Source organism: Mytilus trossulus, chromosome 9, assembly GCF_036588685.1.
Source record: "Mytilus trossulus isolate FHL-02 chromosome 9, PNRI_Mtr1.1.1.hap1, whole genome shotgun sequence".
Taxonomy (NCBI): Eukaryota; Metazoa; Mollusca; class Bivalvia; order Mytilida; family Mytilidae; genus Mytilus; species Mytilus trossulus.
Window position 1 is genome coordinate 53123816 of NC_086381.1, and position 16493 is coordinate 53140308.

A 16493-nucleotide genomic window follows, 5' to 3' on the forward strand; every position below is an offset into this window, starting at 1 on the left:
CATGGTAAAATTCAGCTAAAAACTTTAACAATGCAATGTTTGAATGATGACACTTAAGACCCCAATGACTGGTCCAATTTTAAACAGGGTCAAAAATCTGAATACAAGAGTAGATTCAGCATATTTTACAGCTATTTTTCTTATGCAGTGTAGTTTAAAGGTTTGTTGGCTTGCTTGCTTTGTTTGTTAAAATGTTTGTTTAAGCTTCCAGAGGAAAAGATTAATCCGATCATTTGTGTAAAGGATATCAGACAACAAGAGACTCCAAGTGATGACAAAAGCTCATTGTTGTTTACTGAAAATTCACAAAACAATATCAAGATCAGAATAATGTTCCTGCATACAAAGTTTTGTCATTCTTAGTGATACAGAAGAATATTATACACCAAACACAAAACAGAAAACGTTTCACTATCATCGGGGTCATACGACAATTTCAACGTCATGGTGACCTTACTTTCAAAAATTGGTATATGATACACCCCAATCCCATGTAGTATCAGCATCACAGAATTGGACGGTCTACCTAAGTTCTATAGTACAAATAAACTGACTTTTGGATATGACACATCCTTGAAGCCCATGATGCAACTCCATACCAAGTTGGGTTAACGTAAGTTGAATAGTAAAATTTGTAAGGGTTCCGCGGAACCCAGTGTCTCGCCTATTTTTGCTGTAAATCGCAGGCTCAACAACAATGAGGAAAAAAATCAATAAAAATATTCCTCTTGTTACTATTTATGATTGTAAGAAAATCTAAGTCCATTTAAAAGTAAATTACAGAAAAAACTGAGTTATCTTTTTACAAACTTTACTTCTGGATACAATCTTATGATCATAAATAAGCTTCTGTCCATGTTTGGTACAAACCCAGGATAGTTTAAGAAAGTTATTAAAAAAATTTAAACTTTAACCACAGAGTGAATGTAATGGTTCCCCGCAGAAAAACTAAGTCCATTTAAAAGTAAAATATGGAAAAAATGGATTTATTTATTTACAAAATTTACTTCTGGATACTATCTTATGATCATAAACAAGCTTCTGTCCAAGTTTGGTAAAAACCCAGGATAGTTTAAGAAAGTTATTAAAATTTTAAAAACTTTAACCACAGAGTGAATGTTTTGTTTCCCCGCAGAAAAAACTAAGTCCATTTATAGTAAAATACGAAAAAATGGAATTTTATTTTTACAAAATTTACTTCTGGATACTATCTTATGATCATAAACAAGCTTCTGTCCAAGTTTGGTACAAACCCAGGATAGTTGGAGAAAGTTATTAAAATTCTAAAAACTCTAACCACAGAGTGAATGTTTTGTTTCCCCGCAGAAAAAACTAAGTCCATTTATAGTAAAATACGAAAAAATGGAATTTTATTTTTACAAAATTTACTTCTGGATACTATCTTATGATCATAAACAAGCTTCTGTTAAAGTTTGGTAGAAATCCAGTATAGTTTAAGAAAGTTATTAAAATTCTAAAAACTTTAATCACAGAGTGAATGTTTTGTTTCCCCGCAGAAAAAACTAAGTCCATTTATCGTAAAATACGAAAAAATGGAATTTTATTTTTACAAAATTTACTTCTGGATACTATCTTATGATCATAAACAAGCTTCTGTCCAAGTTTGGTACAAACCCAGGATAGTTGGAGAAAGTTATTAAAATTCTAAAAACTTTAACCACAGAGTGAATGTTTTGTTTCCCCGCAGAAAAAACTAAGTCCATTTATAGTAAAATACGAAAAAATGGAATTTTATTTTTACAAAATTTACTTCTGGATACTATGTTATGATCATAAACAAGCTTCTGTTAAAGTTTGGTAGAAATCCAGTATAGTTTAAGAAAGTTATTAAAATTCTAAAAACTTTAATCACAGAGTGAATGTTTTGTTTCCCCGCAGAAAAAACTAAGTCCATTTATAGTAAAATACGAAAAAATGGAATTTTATTTTTACAAAATTTACTTCTGGATACTATCTTATGATCATAAACAAGCTTCTGTTAAAGTTTGGTAGAAATCCAGTATAGTTTAAGAAAGTTATTAAAATTTCAAAAACTTTAACCACAGAGTGAATATTTGTTGACGCCGACGCCGACGGAATGTAGGATCGCTTAGTCGGGCTTTTTCGACTAAAGTCGAAGGCTCGACAATAAAAGCAACGTGACCGTGACAGACATATATTACTATATTAGATGACTCTTAGATTGGTGTAAGCTGTTCATCTATAGAAAAGACATAATGATCCAATATAATATCCACCGAATCAGTGACTTTTATGTGGGACCATAATCAGTTCTTTGAATAGTTATTTCCAACATAGAAACAAAGTTATTATTGGTTGCTTCTATTGCAGAAACAAATCATGTCCATCGATTTGCCTCAAATTCTGATATTAGATTAAACTTATAACATAAACATACGTATATCCAAATACAACCAGTCTCAAAAAAAACCCAGTAAACAATGTAGGTACTCGAGACTATATATATCAAAATTTCGTGTAGACATAATCTTTCAATCAGTTTAATTAAGGTCTGGAGCTGGTATGTCAGTAACTGCTAGTAGTCTGTTGTTATTTATGTAGTACAATGTATTGTCATTTTGTTTATTATCTTTAGCCTCATATTCCGACATCGGAATATGACTTCTCTTAAACTGAGCTAAAAAGAAATTTAAAAATTACTAACACAGAAACAAAATCAAGAGCATACCAGGCACTAGTAAGACCCAAACTGGAATATAGTTGTAGTGTCTGGGACCCTCATATAAAAGAACAACAGAAACAATTAGAAAAGGTACAGAGACGCGCTGCTAGTTATGTACACAACAACTACGACTACACGAGCAGTGTCACAAACATGCTCAATCAGTTGAAATGGCAACCACTAGCTGAGAGACGCTTAAAAACAAGACTCATTCTATTCTATAAAGTAATACATTGTCTTGTTGCCATTCCATCGCATATTCTTGAACAAAAAGACAGCAGAACAAGACAAAATCATACTCAGACATACAGACACATCCAAACTTCCAAGGACACATACAAATGGTCATACTTCCCGCGAACAATTATTCAATGGAATTTACTACCACAAACTGTAATTGAAACCACCACTGTTGACAGCTTCAGAGATCAGCTAACACCAGCTGTTCTCTCTAGCTTCAAATAAACAAATTCAAACAAAACATGTACATATTTTTTTTTTAATCACAATCTGTAAATAGAAACACTCCAATTGTTATAAAAATATTTTTATAAATTTTGTATAAATTTTTGTCAATCACGCATGCGCAACAACATGTATTCTTCAGTATTGAAGCCTTGTTGACCTTAAAGAAGAAGAAGAAGAAGAAGAAGAAGAAGAAGAAGAATGAACAGAGATTTTTCTTTAAAAAAGTATAAAAATGTTTCTGCATTATTTTGAAAATTAATACATGGTTGTAGCTTTGAAGTTTTTATAATTGCCTATTACATTTTGGTTCAAAAGATTGTTTCATTAATTATTTTTATATTTCTTTTGTATTTTTCCATCCCTTCAGTTTTTATAAATTATAGTTGTATAGCTGAGGATTTTTTAACATGGGAGATAACTACGACTCAAAATTGAATAATGTAAACCTGGTACTGATTATTTTTAGTTAAGGAAACCAGATTGGATTTTCCATAATAGGGGAGACAATCCAATTCGAACCCAAACGTCACGAGGGCAAAGTGCAAAGTGTATTGGTACACAAACAAGAACATAAAAAACTTCTGTATAAGAGATCAAAAATGGATTATAAGTGACAAAATATATTTAAAGGAAAACTTCTAATGGATGCACTGGTTATAGACCCAGCAATTCAAGATGTCATAGGTTTGTAATTTTGACAAGTTAGAAAACTTTGACACATAAAAAGTTGTCATTGCAGCAATCGGTTCATCGTATTTAAATACATGTTGATAGATGAATGTCATGGTTTAATTATAGAAGGGTATTTTTTTTTACCAACTTTAAGCTTGATACTGTCATGTATAGTTGAATTTCAGAATTATAAAGTGTAAAATTGTAAAAATAATCAGAGATCTTGACCTGGATATGTATACGCCTCCTTATTTACTAATAACACTAACAGTAACCGATAATAAAATGTAATAATTGATGGTGAAACTCCACATGTCATCCTTTTTCTGCAATTGCCAAATTATATTTTTGATATCCTCTTTTTTTGTGTTTTCAATCTGAGACTACTATAACACAATTATAAAAACACATACTAAAAAATATACAATTTATACATGTGTACTTTAAGTCTTTATGAAATGAGGCCCAAAAAACCCTCAAATTCTCCATAAACCTTTTCACTATTTATGAATCTGCGACACTTGACTTGAGAAATTACGCCATTTAAACTATTGAAGTTTTGGGTCAGATACAATGTATAATTGTAATTTCTTAAGTGCAAATGTCTTGTGACATCAAAAGTTTACAGAAAAGTTGTGATGTCCAGTGGGTGGACAAATTGCGATAAGGTCTATCCTGGTAGAAAGGAATGTCATCAGGAAGTGCAGATATACAGATAACATGGAAGAGTATATCTGACTATCTCGTACACAAACTTAGTTGTAGCCATTGCAGGAAATAATCACTTTCTCATGAACATAGAAATTTCAGAGAGAAAAAATTGACTTCACAGACAAATTTTCATTAAGAATTTTGACTGTTAAAGAAATAAAGAATTTTGAATTTTAAAGAAGTAATGTCTTTAAAAGTGATTATGAGTGATATTTGTGCATTTTAATTCAATTCCTACATTTAAGGTTTCGTATCTACAATTCTTGTTGGGGGTTCTTCTCTGAAGTTGAAATGAGTTGAGTCCTTGACCCAAATAGTTCAACAGTAAACATACAAATATACATGTACATGAGGGTAGTAATGGGGGGAACCTTCATGAAGTATAAGGGTAAAATAACATTAACAATAGTTATTTGACTTTGAGACAACTGACAAATCAGGATAAGGATATTTTGACGAATCATGGTAAAATTGTAACTAATATGACGCTAACAGCAGTCTTCATGCTAAACGGCAGCCCTGGCAGCCCAGACTTGTAAAATTGCTATCGGGCCTGTAAAAATCATATTTACAGGCCAACAGAATCTAACTAAAATTTAAAAAAAAAATGAGCTCCAGGCCTGTAGATTTAGCAGTTCATCGTGAAGACTGTAACGGTAGCAGAAAATGACTGTTTGAAGCCTGACTGTAAAGGGAATTACCACCCTTATATATGTACAACAAACTGTATGTGTTCAACAATTTACCTCTTTTCAACTCATATTATAATTAGCTCTACATTAACAATGCTGTCATGCTTTGAGACCCCAAAAAATTATCTGAAAAATAGAGAATAGTGTACAGTCATGACAGTAGTGTTTCTATTCATGACACATTCCCCTCTTATTTTTTTTCTCGATTAGACAGGTTGTAAAAATTAAAAGCAGGAATAGTATGAAACAGCAGAAGGTCACCAACAGGCCTTCAATGCAACTAGAATTACCCGTACCCGGAGGCGTCCTTCAGCAGGCCCCTAATCAAATATATACTAGTTCAGTGATAATGAACGCCATACTAAACTCCAAATTGTACACAACATGCACAAGAAACTAAAAGTTAAAACAATACATGTTTGCAGACAATATAAAAGATGTGGTATGATTGCCAATGAGACAACTAGTACTGTCAACAAGGGACCAAAATGACACAGAAATTAACAACTATAGGTCACCGTAGGGCCTTCATCAAAGAGCTCTTTACCGCATACATTTAGTCAGCTATAAAATGCATGCCAACAGAAAAAAATTTGTGAAAAGAAATTGTATTTTTTCACAAAGAACAAATGAAGAAAATGTGGAGATGCTATGGGTTTCATACCTGGCAAATGAAATTGCATGAAATTCTCTGAATGACAGACACTGACAGCAAATAAATTTAGCTAAAAACTCATTATCCCCCACAAATACAATGTATACATTACAAATCTCATTAAATAATTTTCATCATGTGATATTTGCCACTGGATGAAAACACTAATACTGTGAATTCATTTATTTTCTTAGATATCAATTTTCGTGGATTGCTAAAAACTTGCATATTCGTGGATATTTGATTTCGTGGTTTTATCAATCACTGTATACAAAACCTATTCAAAATGTGGTATTCGTTGTACATTTGAATTCATTGTTCACCAGTACCCACGAATTCCACGAAAATTGGTATCCAACGAATATTAATGAATCCACAGTACATCAGTCATCATTGATATTGTCAAAGAAACATTTTATTTGTCAAATTGTGATCCTCACCATACATACATATATATTGGACCTCTTGAAATGACCTGGACCTCCCTATCTAATTATTATGTTGTACAGTCACCGCACAGTCAGAGCAAGGTACTGTGCTGGCAAATTGACATTCTTCTGTCAATGACAATCTGTCTGGTTTTCCAACTGCTATTTATACATTTTAAGCACTCTGGCCTATCTTTATCAAACATATGGGCTAAACTGGTATTAAGACAATTGTTAAATTTTCAACCCTGTAGTACATATATGTGTCAATTAAAAAAAATCTGGATTCTTTCAGTTGTGATTTGAATTATTAATTCATGTAATTAAAGCTTAAACACATGCATGCACAATTTAAGACATAATGAAAAAAAACAACGTTTCAATTTTGCATCTAACTATCTAACTATGTGACTAGATCATTTACTCATGTATACTTTTGTTATCCATCATAAAAGTAGAAAATTTCAGTCCCATTCCTGTCTTTTAAAATCAGACCAAAGTTTGAACCAAATTAAGCCTTCCAGCAACATCAGTCCAGCGTAATGTCTAAACTTTTATTAGGTTGTGTTTAGCCTTATATGTGCTTCATTATTCCTGATCTTAAAGATTTATACCACATCATCACAATATTTAGCAACCACAGAAATTCATTTGAAGATGACCTTCAAATTTATTTGTAATAAAATTGAGAATGGAAGTCTTCCATCATATTCCCTATTTTCTAAAATATGATGTCTTGGTCTTAAATATGATGGGCTTTTTTCATGGTTATAAATTTAAATATCATCAGGATCATAAAGAAGAGATTTAAAAATTTAGAAAATTAGAAAAAATATAGAAATCCAATTGACGACCATACTCATTAATAAACCAAAAACCAACACAACATATTTTTTCTGAGCTTTAAGCTTATTACCATAACTCTTAAGTCTATATAGCTAGGAAACTATATTTCTAAACTTGGTACAACTTTTGGTAAAGGACTGTATGATCTATTAGTTACCAAAAGGTGATATTATACCGTCATTTCTGTTAAACTAAGTGTCTGGATTATTTTTTATTTTTTTTTATTTAACTGCAACCGTGTTAACAATCCTGTTTAACACCTCCCACATATTTTAATTAATGATGCATTTTGGGTACAAACTATACTTATTCAATATTAATTTAAAAAAAAGGGTTGGCCACTCAATTTATTGAAATAGTATGATACTTTTAATTTCAAATTATGACAAATAACTTTTTATTAGATTAAAAAAAAAGGCAGATATTATTTAAAGTATTTTGTATTACTTTTAATGTAAAAAAAATCGATTAGTGAAATTTTACCATAAAATTTACAGTCAATAAAGTGATTTTAAGCTATTTGATTGTACATATATATTTTAAAAATTTTACACATCACTAGTTATTTTTTTCATTAATATTTGCATGACATGGGCTATCAAAGTTTGAACCGTTTATGTCTGCACTGAGTGATCTATGTCATGTTACCCAATAAATTTTGAACAATTTACAAACTGTTTTAATTATTGATTTAATTTTGTAAATTTTCTGAAATGTTACTTTTAAAAATATTTTTTTAATGATTGTCAAATTTTGAATTTGACCATAAAATCCTGTGAAAAGATTGGTCAGATAAATTTAAAGAATGACCCTCTTTTCATAAGAAATTGCTTCAGGGGAGTAATTTTTGACATAAGTGTCGAATTTCATGCTTATGATGTCGCCAAATGAAGTAAAATTATCCAATTTCTTACACTATAGTGGTTTGACAATGATTAAGAATAAACATGATAAGAGAGAATATCTTTTCATTTTTAACAGTAATATGATAAGAGATACATTTATCTCAATTATTGTAGTTATTGTGTAAAGTTTTAGGACATTGATCAAAGCTTACATGTAGCATGTGTACATGTACAGAAATTGCAAAAACAGAAAAAGAAATATTTCAAAAGAGTTTGTATCTTTTTAAGACAATATTTAACAAAGATTTAATCTTTTAAACACAATTTATTCAGAATGGAAGCTGTTAATGTTTTTTCTTCAATTTACATGTATCTGTTAACGTGTGTATACTTGTATTTGGTTTTTATTTATACACATAGTATTCACGTAGTATGCAGTTCATGAATAAATATTTAAGTCTGCATATTTTATGGCAATTTTGAAAAACAATTAAGTTTCTTAATAGGCAACTAACCAGAGACATTTTGTATATATGTACATTTGTAGTGTACATAAATGTTTTAGGTCTCTGCAGTTCGGATTACAACACAAGTGGTTTTGTTCTAACAGCTGTCAAGTGTAAAAAATGGCAAGTTGCACTCAATCTACCTGCATAAATGAAAGATGAGGTCTGTTAGTTACAGTCTGAAGTTGATTGTTAATCAAGGTATATTCATCCTACCAGACCCCTAAAAGCCCTTGAAACAACTCTTTAAGGGGTCCATAGGTGGCTTGTTGCCAGTCTAAATTACTGTCCCTATTCATTTACTTTTAATTTCCGGTTGCATTCTTATTTCCCTGACCTTCATCCTAGACCGCCTCTGAGGCTCTAATGCAGGTTCTACCTACTGTATTGTCCTGACCATGCTTGAAACATTTGCCACTGGACATAAAGCAACTAACAATCAATCAGTTATTCAGTCTACCAGCATATGTTTAAGATTATCAAATACTCTCGTGTGTGGAAAAGTCTGTCAGTTACTCTTTGGAGGTCATTGTTTATTAAGGTGCACTCAATCTGCCAGCATGTATGGATGTAATCTGTCAGTTGATCACTAGAGGTTGTTTGATTATTAGTGTGCCCTTATTCAACCAGCATTTCATGAAGTTTGTCAGTTACTCTTTGGAGGTGATTGTTTATCAAGCTGCACTCAATCTACTAGCATGTCATGAAGTTTGTCAGTTACTCTTTGGAGGTGATTGTTTATCAAAGTGCACTCAATCTACCAGCATGTCATGAAGTTTGTCAGTTACTCTTTGGAGGTGATTGTTTATCAAAGTGCACCCAATCTACTAGCATGTCATGAAGTTTGTCAGTTACTCTCTATAGGTTGATTGTTTATCAAAGTGCACTCAATCTACTAGCATGTCATGAAGTTTGTCAGTTACTCTTTGGAGGTGATTGTTTATCAAAGTGCACTCAATCTACTAGCATGTCATGAAGTTTGTCAGTTACTCTCTATAGGTTGATTGTTTATCAAAGTGCACTCAATCTACCAGCATGTCATGAAGTTTGTCAGTTACTCACTAGATGTTGGTTGTTTATGCCAAGTGCACTCAATCTGCTAGGGTGTGATAAAGTCTGTCAGTTACATTTTGTTTGTACTTACTGGAGGCATATCAGAATGCCCTAAATCTACCAGCATTTCATGAAGTTTGTCATTTCTTGTAGGAGGTTGGTTTGTCATTACTTGTTGGAGGTTGTTTCAGTAAAATCATTTGCTCTCTTAGGTTGATTGTTTGTCAAGGTGCACTCAATCAGTAAAATCAGTAGCATTACAATAAAACAAATCTTTTCAAACATTCATATTTTTTGAAATTTTTTGTAAACATATATTAATTGTTTATCAAAATTTACAAGATGTGAATAAAATAAATAAAATCTCTGGAGAAATAAAGTAAGGCATTTCAACTGTCAAGTGCTATTGTCTTAAATATCTAATGTTTGAAAAGATTTATTTTATTGTAATGCTGTAATATTACTGAATTACTGAATACACATAAAATACATGTGCATATATAGATAATCTTCCATAATTTATAATCCCCTTTTGTCTGTCTGATCATGCATACCACAGTGGACTCTCTTAAAATTGTGTTTGAATTCAAAACTGAATGTTATTGGACATACAAACATGGATCAGAAAATGATTCAGAAACTAATTATCCTATAGAACATAACTTACCACATGCAGAACATGCTCATATAGGTGATTCTATGAACACAGAACATTCAAATAATGTTAATCTTTCAGATTCTAAGGTTAAAACTTTTTATGTGACTCAGAAACTCAAATTGAACTTTTTCACATTGGGAATTCAATTATTGAGTAAACTCAGAATATGTTTTCTCACATGGTTAATACTCTGAATCGATATAGCTGAATCTCAGATTGAACTTTCTCATATGAGTGATTTATATATATTTATATGCAAACTAATATAAAGTGTATTTGTATAATACCACAATTAAACTCAAGCATTGTTGTTTTTTCATAACAATTTCTTATTTGTTTTGAACTCTGAAGTATAAAATTATATAATTTGATGGAATATCTGATTTTGAATGTTTTTTTGAAAGATTGATTGCTCCAGTATTTAAATTGACAATAGCGATTTCTAAACTTTGAAATGGATTACACAAAGAGTTGTTATAAAAACATTTTGTATGAAACTCAGAGGTTAGTTGATATGTTTTAAAGTGTGATGATAAGATCAGAGGACTGTTATTGGTTGTTTTTTCTTGGACATGCTAACTGGTATTGTCTTCTTTGACTTATGAGTTTTTATAGCTCCTTTTTCACTGTTTGTTATCATCCTTTTTTTTTGTTTCTTCAGTCATTAAAATTTGTATGTATCAGTACATATACCTTACAGCTTGTTTATAGGACCTCTGAAATATTTATCTAAAAAACTTGTAAGCCACCTTTGCGAACTGAATGATAGTCTAGAAGACATGCACATTTATTGATAGGCCATTTTTGGGGGTTTTCTATTTTAATTTTTTCAGCAACTATCATGAACCCTTCAGTAACTAATTTCTGCTATTCTTTTAAATTACTTCTTTGCTCCAGTCCATTATATCAACACTGCACACTTTTCTAAGTGGGTTGTCACTACTTCAATGAGACAGTAACCCAACAAAGACAGTAAGTGGCTTTAAAGTTTCAGCCATCACCCCAAAATCACCCTAAAATACAAACAGCATAAGATAACTTTACTGAAGCGCTCACAAGGTTCCTAACTTGAGACCTGTCACCAGCACATGATCTTGTGTTAGGTTTAAATTTAACCGTCTTAAGAATATTTATCTTAGTAAATGAAGACCTGATTGTTAGAGGACACATTTTGTAATGACTTGTTGTTCTGTCATGTCTGTTGCTGACAGAAAATTTCTGATTTTTAATGGAGTACATGAAGAAAACATGTTTAAGTATCAGTCTGTATATTTTATTTTGGATTGTTTAAAAAAAATCTTGAAGGTGAACATAGAATTTGTTCACTTTATGCTAGATAAAGGTTCTTAGCCGTTTGTTGTATGCACTTATGCTAAAAATAATGACATTATATTCAGGTCAGTTTCCGTTTATATTGGTGACCTAATTCAACCTTGTTATAAACCACCAACTTACATTAAAGTTATGTAAAGAAAGAACATTTATATATATCCTTGTTTTCAGAATTTCCTTGTGTGGGTTAATTGTCAATTGTTTTATAAAAACATATACTTATAACCGATTTATTTATTGTAATTGATTTTACACTTCAAGTAGAGTGTCCTTGAGATTTCTTGGTTGAAAAAAAATAAGTTTATAAAGCAGAAAATTGATAAATGTGTTTGTTATTAAGTGACATAAGAATGCATCCCCATTCTTATGATCATTTATATCTGTTAAATAGTGTGTAATGTTATGGTAACATTGATAGATGATCAAAAACTAAAACCAAGATGGCCTTTTTGTCACTAGATAAGTTGTAAACCACAAGTACAAACTCCAGTCCATTTCTTAAAAATCTTTTTTTATGATCAATGCATTTGAACCAGGGGGACATATGATATAGTTGGAACACCCTTTTAAAACCAAGTGAGCTTTTTTTATCCTTTGGCGTCCATGGTCGTCGTCCGTCGTCATCGTTAACATTTTACATTTTGAACTTCTTCTAGAGAACCACTGAATGGAATGAAACCAAACATGGCATGAATGATCCTTATGAGGTGCTGACCAAGTGTTGTTACTTTGTAGCCGATCCATCATCCAAGATGGGCACCAGTGGGGGACTTAGTTTAACATAGGACTCAATGGGAAATACATACAAATGTCTTCTTTTAGAGAACCACTGAATGGAATGAAACCAACCATAGCATGAATGTTCCTTATGAGGTGTTGACCAAGTGTTGTTAATTTGTAGCTGATCCATCATCCAAGAGGGCCGACATTTTCCTTTTTTTCAATTTACAAGAAACACATTAAATGATAACCTTAATGCATGAAAAAACTTGAAAAAGAAAATTGCTTCCATATTACTTGAACAAAACCCTTTACCACCCAAGCTTGTGATGAAGACAATATGTTGCCTTATATATGTCTTTTCTTGTTTATTCAAGTGATGTTCTGTGGTGATTGTTGTACCATACCATTTGTTCATATGTATTTTCTTGTTTATTGAAGTGATTTTATATGGTGATTGTTGTGCCATACTATTTGTTCATATGTCATTTCTGGTTTATTGAAGTGATTTATATGGTGATTGTTGTGCCTTACTATTTGTTCATATGTCATTTCTGGTTATTGAAGTGATTTATATGGTGATTGTTGTGCCATACTATTTGTTCATATGTATTTTTTTGTTTATTGAAGTGATTTATATGGTGATTGTTGTGCCATACTATTTGTTCATATGTCATTTCATGTTTATTGAAGTGATTTATATGGTGAGTGTTGTGCCATTCTATTTGTTCATATGTCATTTCTGGTTTATTGAAGTGATTTATATGGTGATTGTTGTGCCATACTATTTGTTCATATGTCATTTCTGGTTTATTGAAGTGATTTATATGGTGATTGTTGTACCATACCATTTGTTCATATGTCTTTTCTGGTTTATTGAAGAGATTTTATATGGTGATTGTTGTGCCATACCATTTGTTCATTATGTCTTTTCTGATTTATTGAAGTGATTTTATATGGTGATTGTTGTACCATACCATTTGTTCATATGTCTTTTCTGGTTTATTGGAGTGATTTTATATGGTGATTGTTGTGCCATACCATTTGTTCATATGTCTTTTCTGGTTTATTAAAGTGATTTTATATGGTGATTTTTATTCCACGTCATTTGTTCAGACATCTTTTCTGGTTTATTGAAGTGATTTTCTATGGTGAATGTTGTACTAAAACAATTTACTGTTCACAGGCCTAGTTCAGTCAGCAGTGTAAAATATACAAATGTTCAAGACAAAATATATTTTATAAAACTAAATGATTGGAATTTGTCACTGTTAAATTCTGTAATGAATAATTCATCCCCCTATATCAATCCGACAATTCCCAAGATAACTTTAGTAACAGGACAAATAAAAGAGCTAACAAGTTGAATATGAGATGTTTATTCAAATTCTGAATATAACAGTCTAAGTATGAATATTTGTCAATCATGTTTTGCATGGGAAAATCAATGAAATATGATCATTTTAATTATCAAATTAGTGGCAACTTTTCATGATTTTAGCTAAAAAATCTTTATCCAAAGGTTAAAACAGGTAAAAATTATGAAATCAATAATCAGATTTAGTTATATTTAAAGCCTTTCTTTTCATAGAGTACTGTTTTCTTGTTTTACTAAAAATAAAATGTTTTAACAGCAAAAATATTGTTTAACATTATTGATTATGCAGACCATTAATGGCACTTATTGACCAAATATCAATGATATGCGGTTATTATATGGAGGAAGTTCATGGAAGAGCACATTTAGGAAGAACTTTAATATTCTCCGTGGTTACAAATAAATATTGATGTAAAATAAAATTTATGTTGGCTGTAAGAGTTAAAGAGTGCAGACTAGGAGCAGTAAAATCTATCTTTAGGTTGCAGATGTGCATTTAGAGGGGGCCCCTCCTTTTCTGAGAAAAATTGGTTGATTATATAATATATAGAGAATCACTGAAGCATGACCGTAGTAAGCCCCTTCTTCTGCAGTCAGAGGGCCCCCATTTATGAATATTGGGTTGTGCTTTTAGTTACAACTACATTAGCTTTAAGGTATCTCTCACAAAGCTTTGGGTCTCAATGGTTACATACCTGATAAATTGTTCCAGAAACATTTTATTCAAACTGAGACTAAGGTGTCAAAGCAACAATAAGAAATTTACATTTGTTGGATGAACACAAAGTAAACAGCACAAAAATCTACTTTATGAATGATCACCAATATAACAAGTCCTAGCTATATAGGTTTAGTATTTAATTTGTTAAATGTTTTATCTGTACTAGACAATAGTTCCAAATAGGAAGGGAAATCATTGGATTTTAGTTTTAATTTCAAGAATATGAAGATTAGAATAAGAAGTGAAACTAGTGAAGAGAAATCAGAACTTGCAGAAATGTTCATTAGAAGTTAATCTTGTTTCGCTTATAGAGTTATACTCTCTTTAACTATATGAGCAAAGTTTTGACAAGTGACTAAGTCAGCCTCCTTTGAGTCTCAAGTTTAAGTTCAATTCAACCTATTTTTGAGAACCAAAGTTAAGTTTCAGTCAAATCATCCTTTTTATTTACTCAACATGCTAAATGAGATCATTGTCCTCTTCATAGTAAACCTACATTATATAAAATACAAATATATATGTCGCTGTGGTTTCTTTTAACTTTTTTTTAATACATATTATATTATAACTACTTTTGTTTCTACAACTTTATTACATAACTTCCTCAATTGATTTTTTTTTTCATTCATACATTTACTTTAGTCTTAATGTTTGAGGTCAATGTTATAATGTTAGGGGTCAATATTATATCTCATTTTAGTTGTTGACGTTTTGTTTTATGAAAGACACTTGAAAACTACTTTTAATACATTTGATACTTTTGATATTTCGTAGTTCCGTTGACTCGATACACACATTGATAACAGCAAATGTTATTTTGAAATATACTTTTATGTCAAAGATTAAGTAGGGATAATTTGCTTACATTTAGTTATTACATCACTAATTCACACTTAATAGGCAGTTATATAGGTATCTTAAGATTTTTTATATGTAAAAACAATTAATTAATGTTTGTTGATTTATATACTAAGGATGGTAACTTAAATATTTTTATATAATCTACATGTTTTAGATAACATTAGCACAGCTTGTTTAGAACAACACAAGGTGAATTAGTAAACATTTTTATAAATTATAATCTTTTTTTCTATTCTATTTCTTATACTGTTAGAAGATGTCTATTACATGAATTAAGAGTCTTTAGAGAGTGAAAGGATTATGTCACAAGAAAATGTTGGTGAAATTAAGTTCATGTGGTTTGTTCTTGTTTTAAGTCTTCTAAGAAGCATTGTCATTTTCTTAGGAACTTCTTATCGTAGCTTCCTGTAATTTAGTATTATTTAGCTTCATATTAGAATTCATGGTATACTGTGTGATGCATTTTTACATCCAGCGCTCATCATCTTCCGGTTTACTGAATACTAATAGTGGGTGTATCATTGGGGAAAAATATTACACTTGCAGTTCTTCTTTTTGAACCATGTTAGTAGCTTGTTTATTTAATTTATCTGATTTTATCATAGCAATGAAGATAAGGTATATGGTGTATAGATTCATGACACAACACTCATACAGACATTTTGACAAATCAAAAGTGTTTTTAATACTTATCTTTATTTCAAATCACAATGAGGCTACGGTCATATGACAGTATGAATGTCGCAGCTTATTATTATACATATAAAACACTTTCAGGTGCAGATCCAGAGGGGGGGTCCGGGGGTTGGAACCCCCCCCTTTTTTGGACGATCAATGCATTGGAACCCCCCCTTTGTCCTGGGTTAGTACCCCCAACCCCCTTTTTAAAATAGCTGGATCCGCCCCTGCACTTTCCTTTTCATCCATTTGAAATAGCTGATAGAGTTTAAGTGCACTAAGTTATGAGCCTCTAGTTGTGTTTACGTTATGACATTTGCAAGAGTTATCTCCCCTCTTACAAGCTCTTTAAAACAGTAGAATGAAGCTTGAACTACAGTGTTACAAACATTCATACAGGCATTTTGACTGTAGCTAACTTATTATGGTACTTGCCTATCTAAAATAAATGATAATAAGATTATTATGAAGAAAATGAAATTTCATATCAAACATGCAGTAGCATTAAATTGGACACATCATAACTTAAGTTTCAAAAGTTGAATTTTTATTTTTGATAACATGC

At 31.1% G+C, this 16493-nt stretch overlaps 1 protein-coding gene across 5 annotated transcripts in view; it reads left to right on the top strand.

Annotated features, from left to right (window-relative positions):
* The first annotated feature begins 3679 nt into the window (after positions 1–3679).
* LOC134683114 (myelin regulatory factor-like) overlaps positions 3680–16493 on the top strand; it is a 93654-nt gene continuing 80840 nt past the window's right edge. For all 5 annotated transcript variants that reach the window (XM_063542200.1, XM_063542201.1, XM_063542203.1 and 2 more), the window contains exon 1: positions 3680–3856. In XM_063542200.1, the coding sequence (XP_063398270.1) occupies positions 3814–3856 (43 nt within the window). In that variant the 5' untranslated portion in view covers positions 3680–3813. The remainder of the gene's footprint in view (positions 3857–16493) is intronic.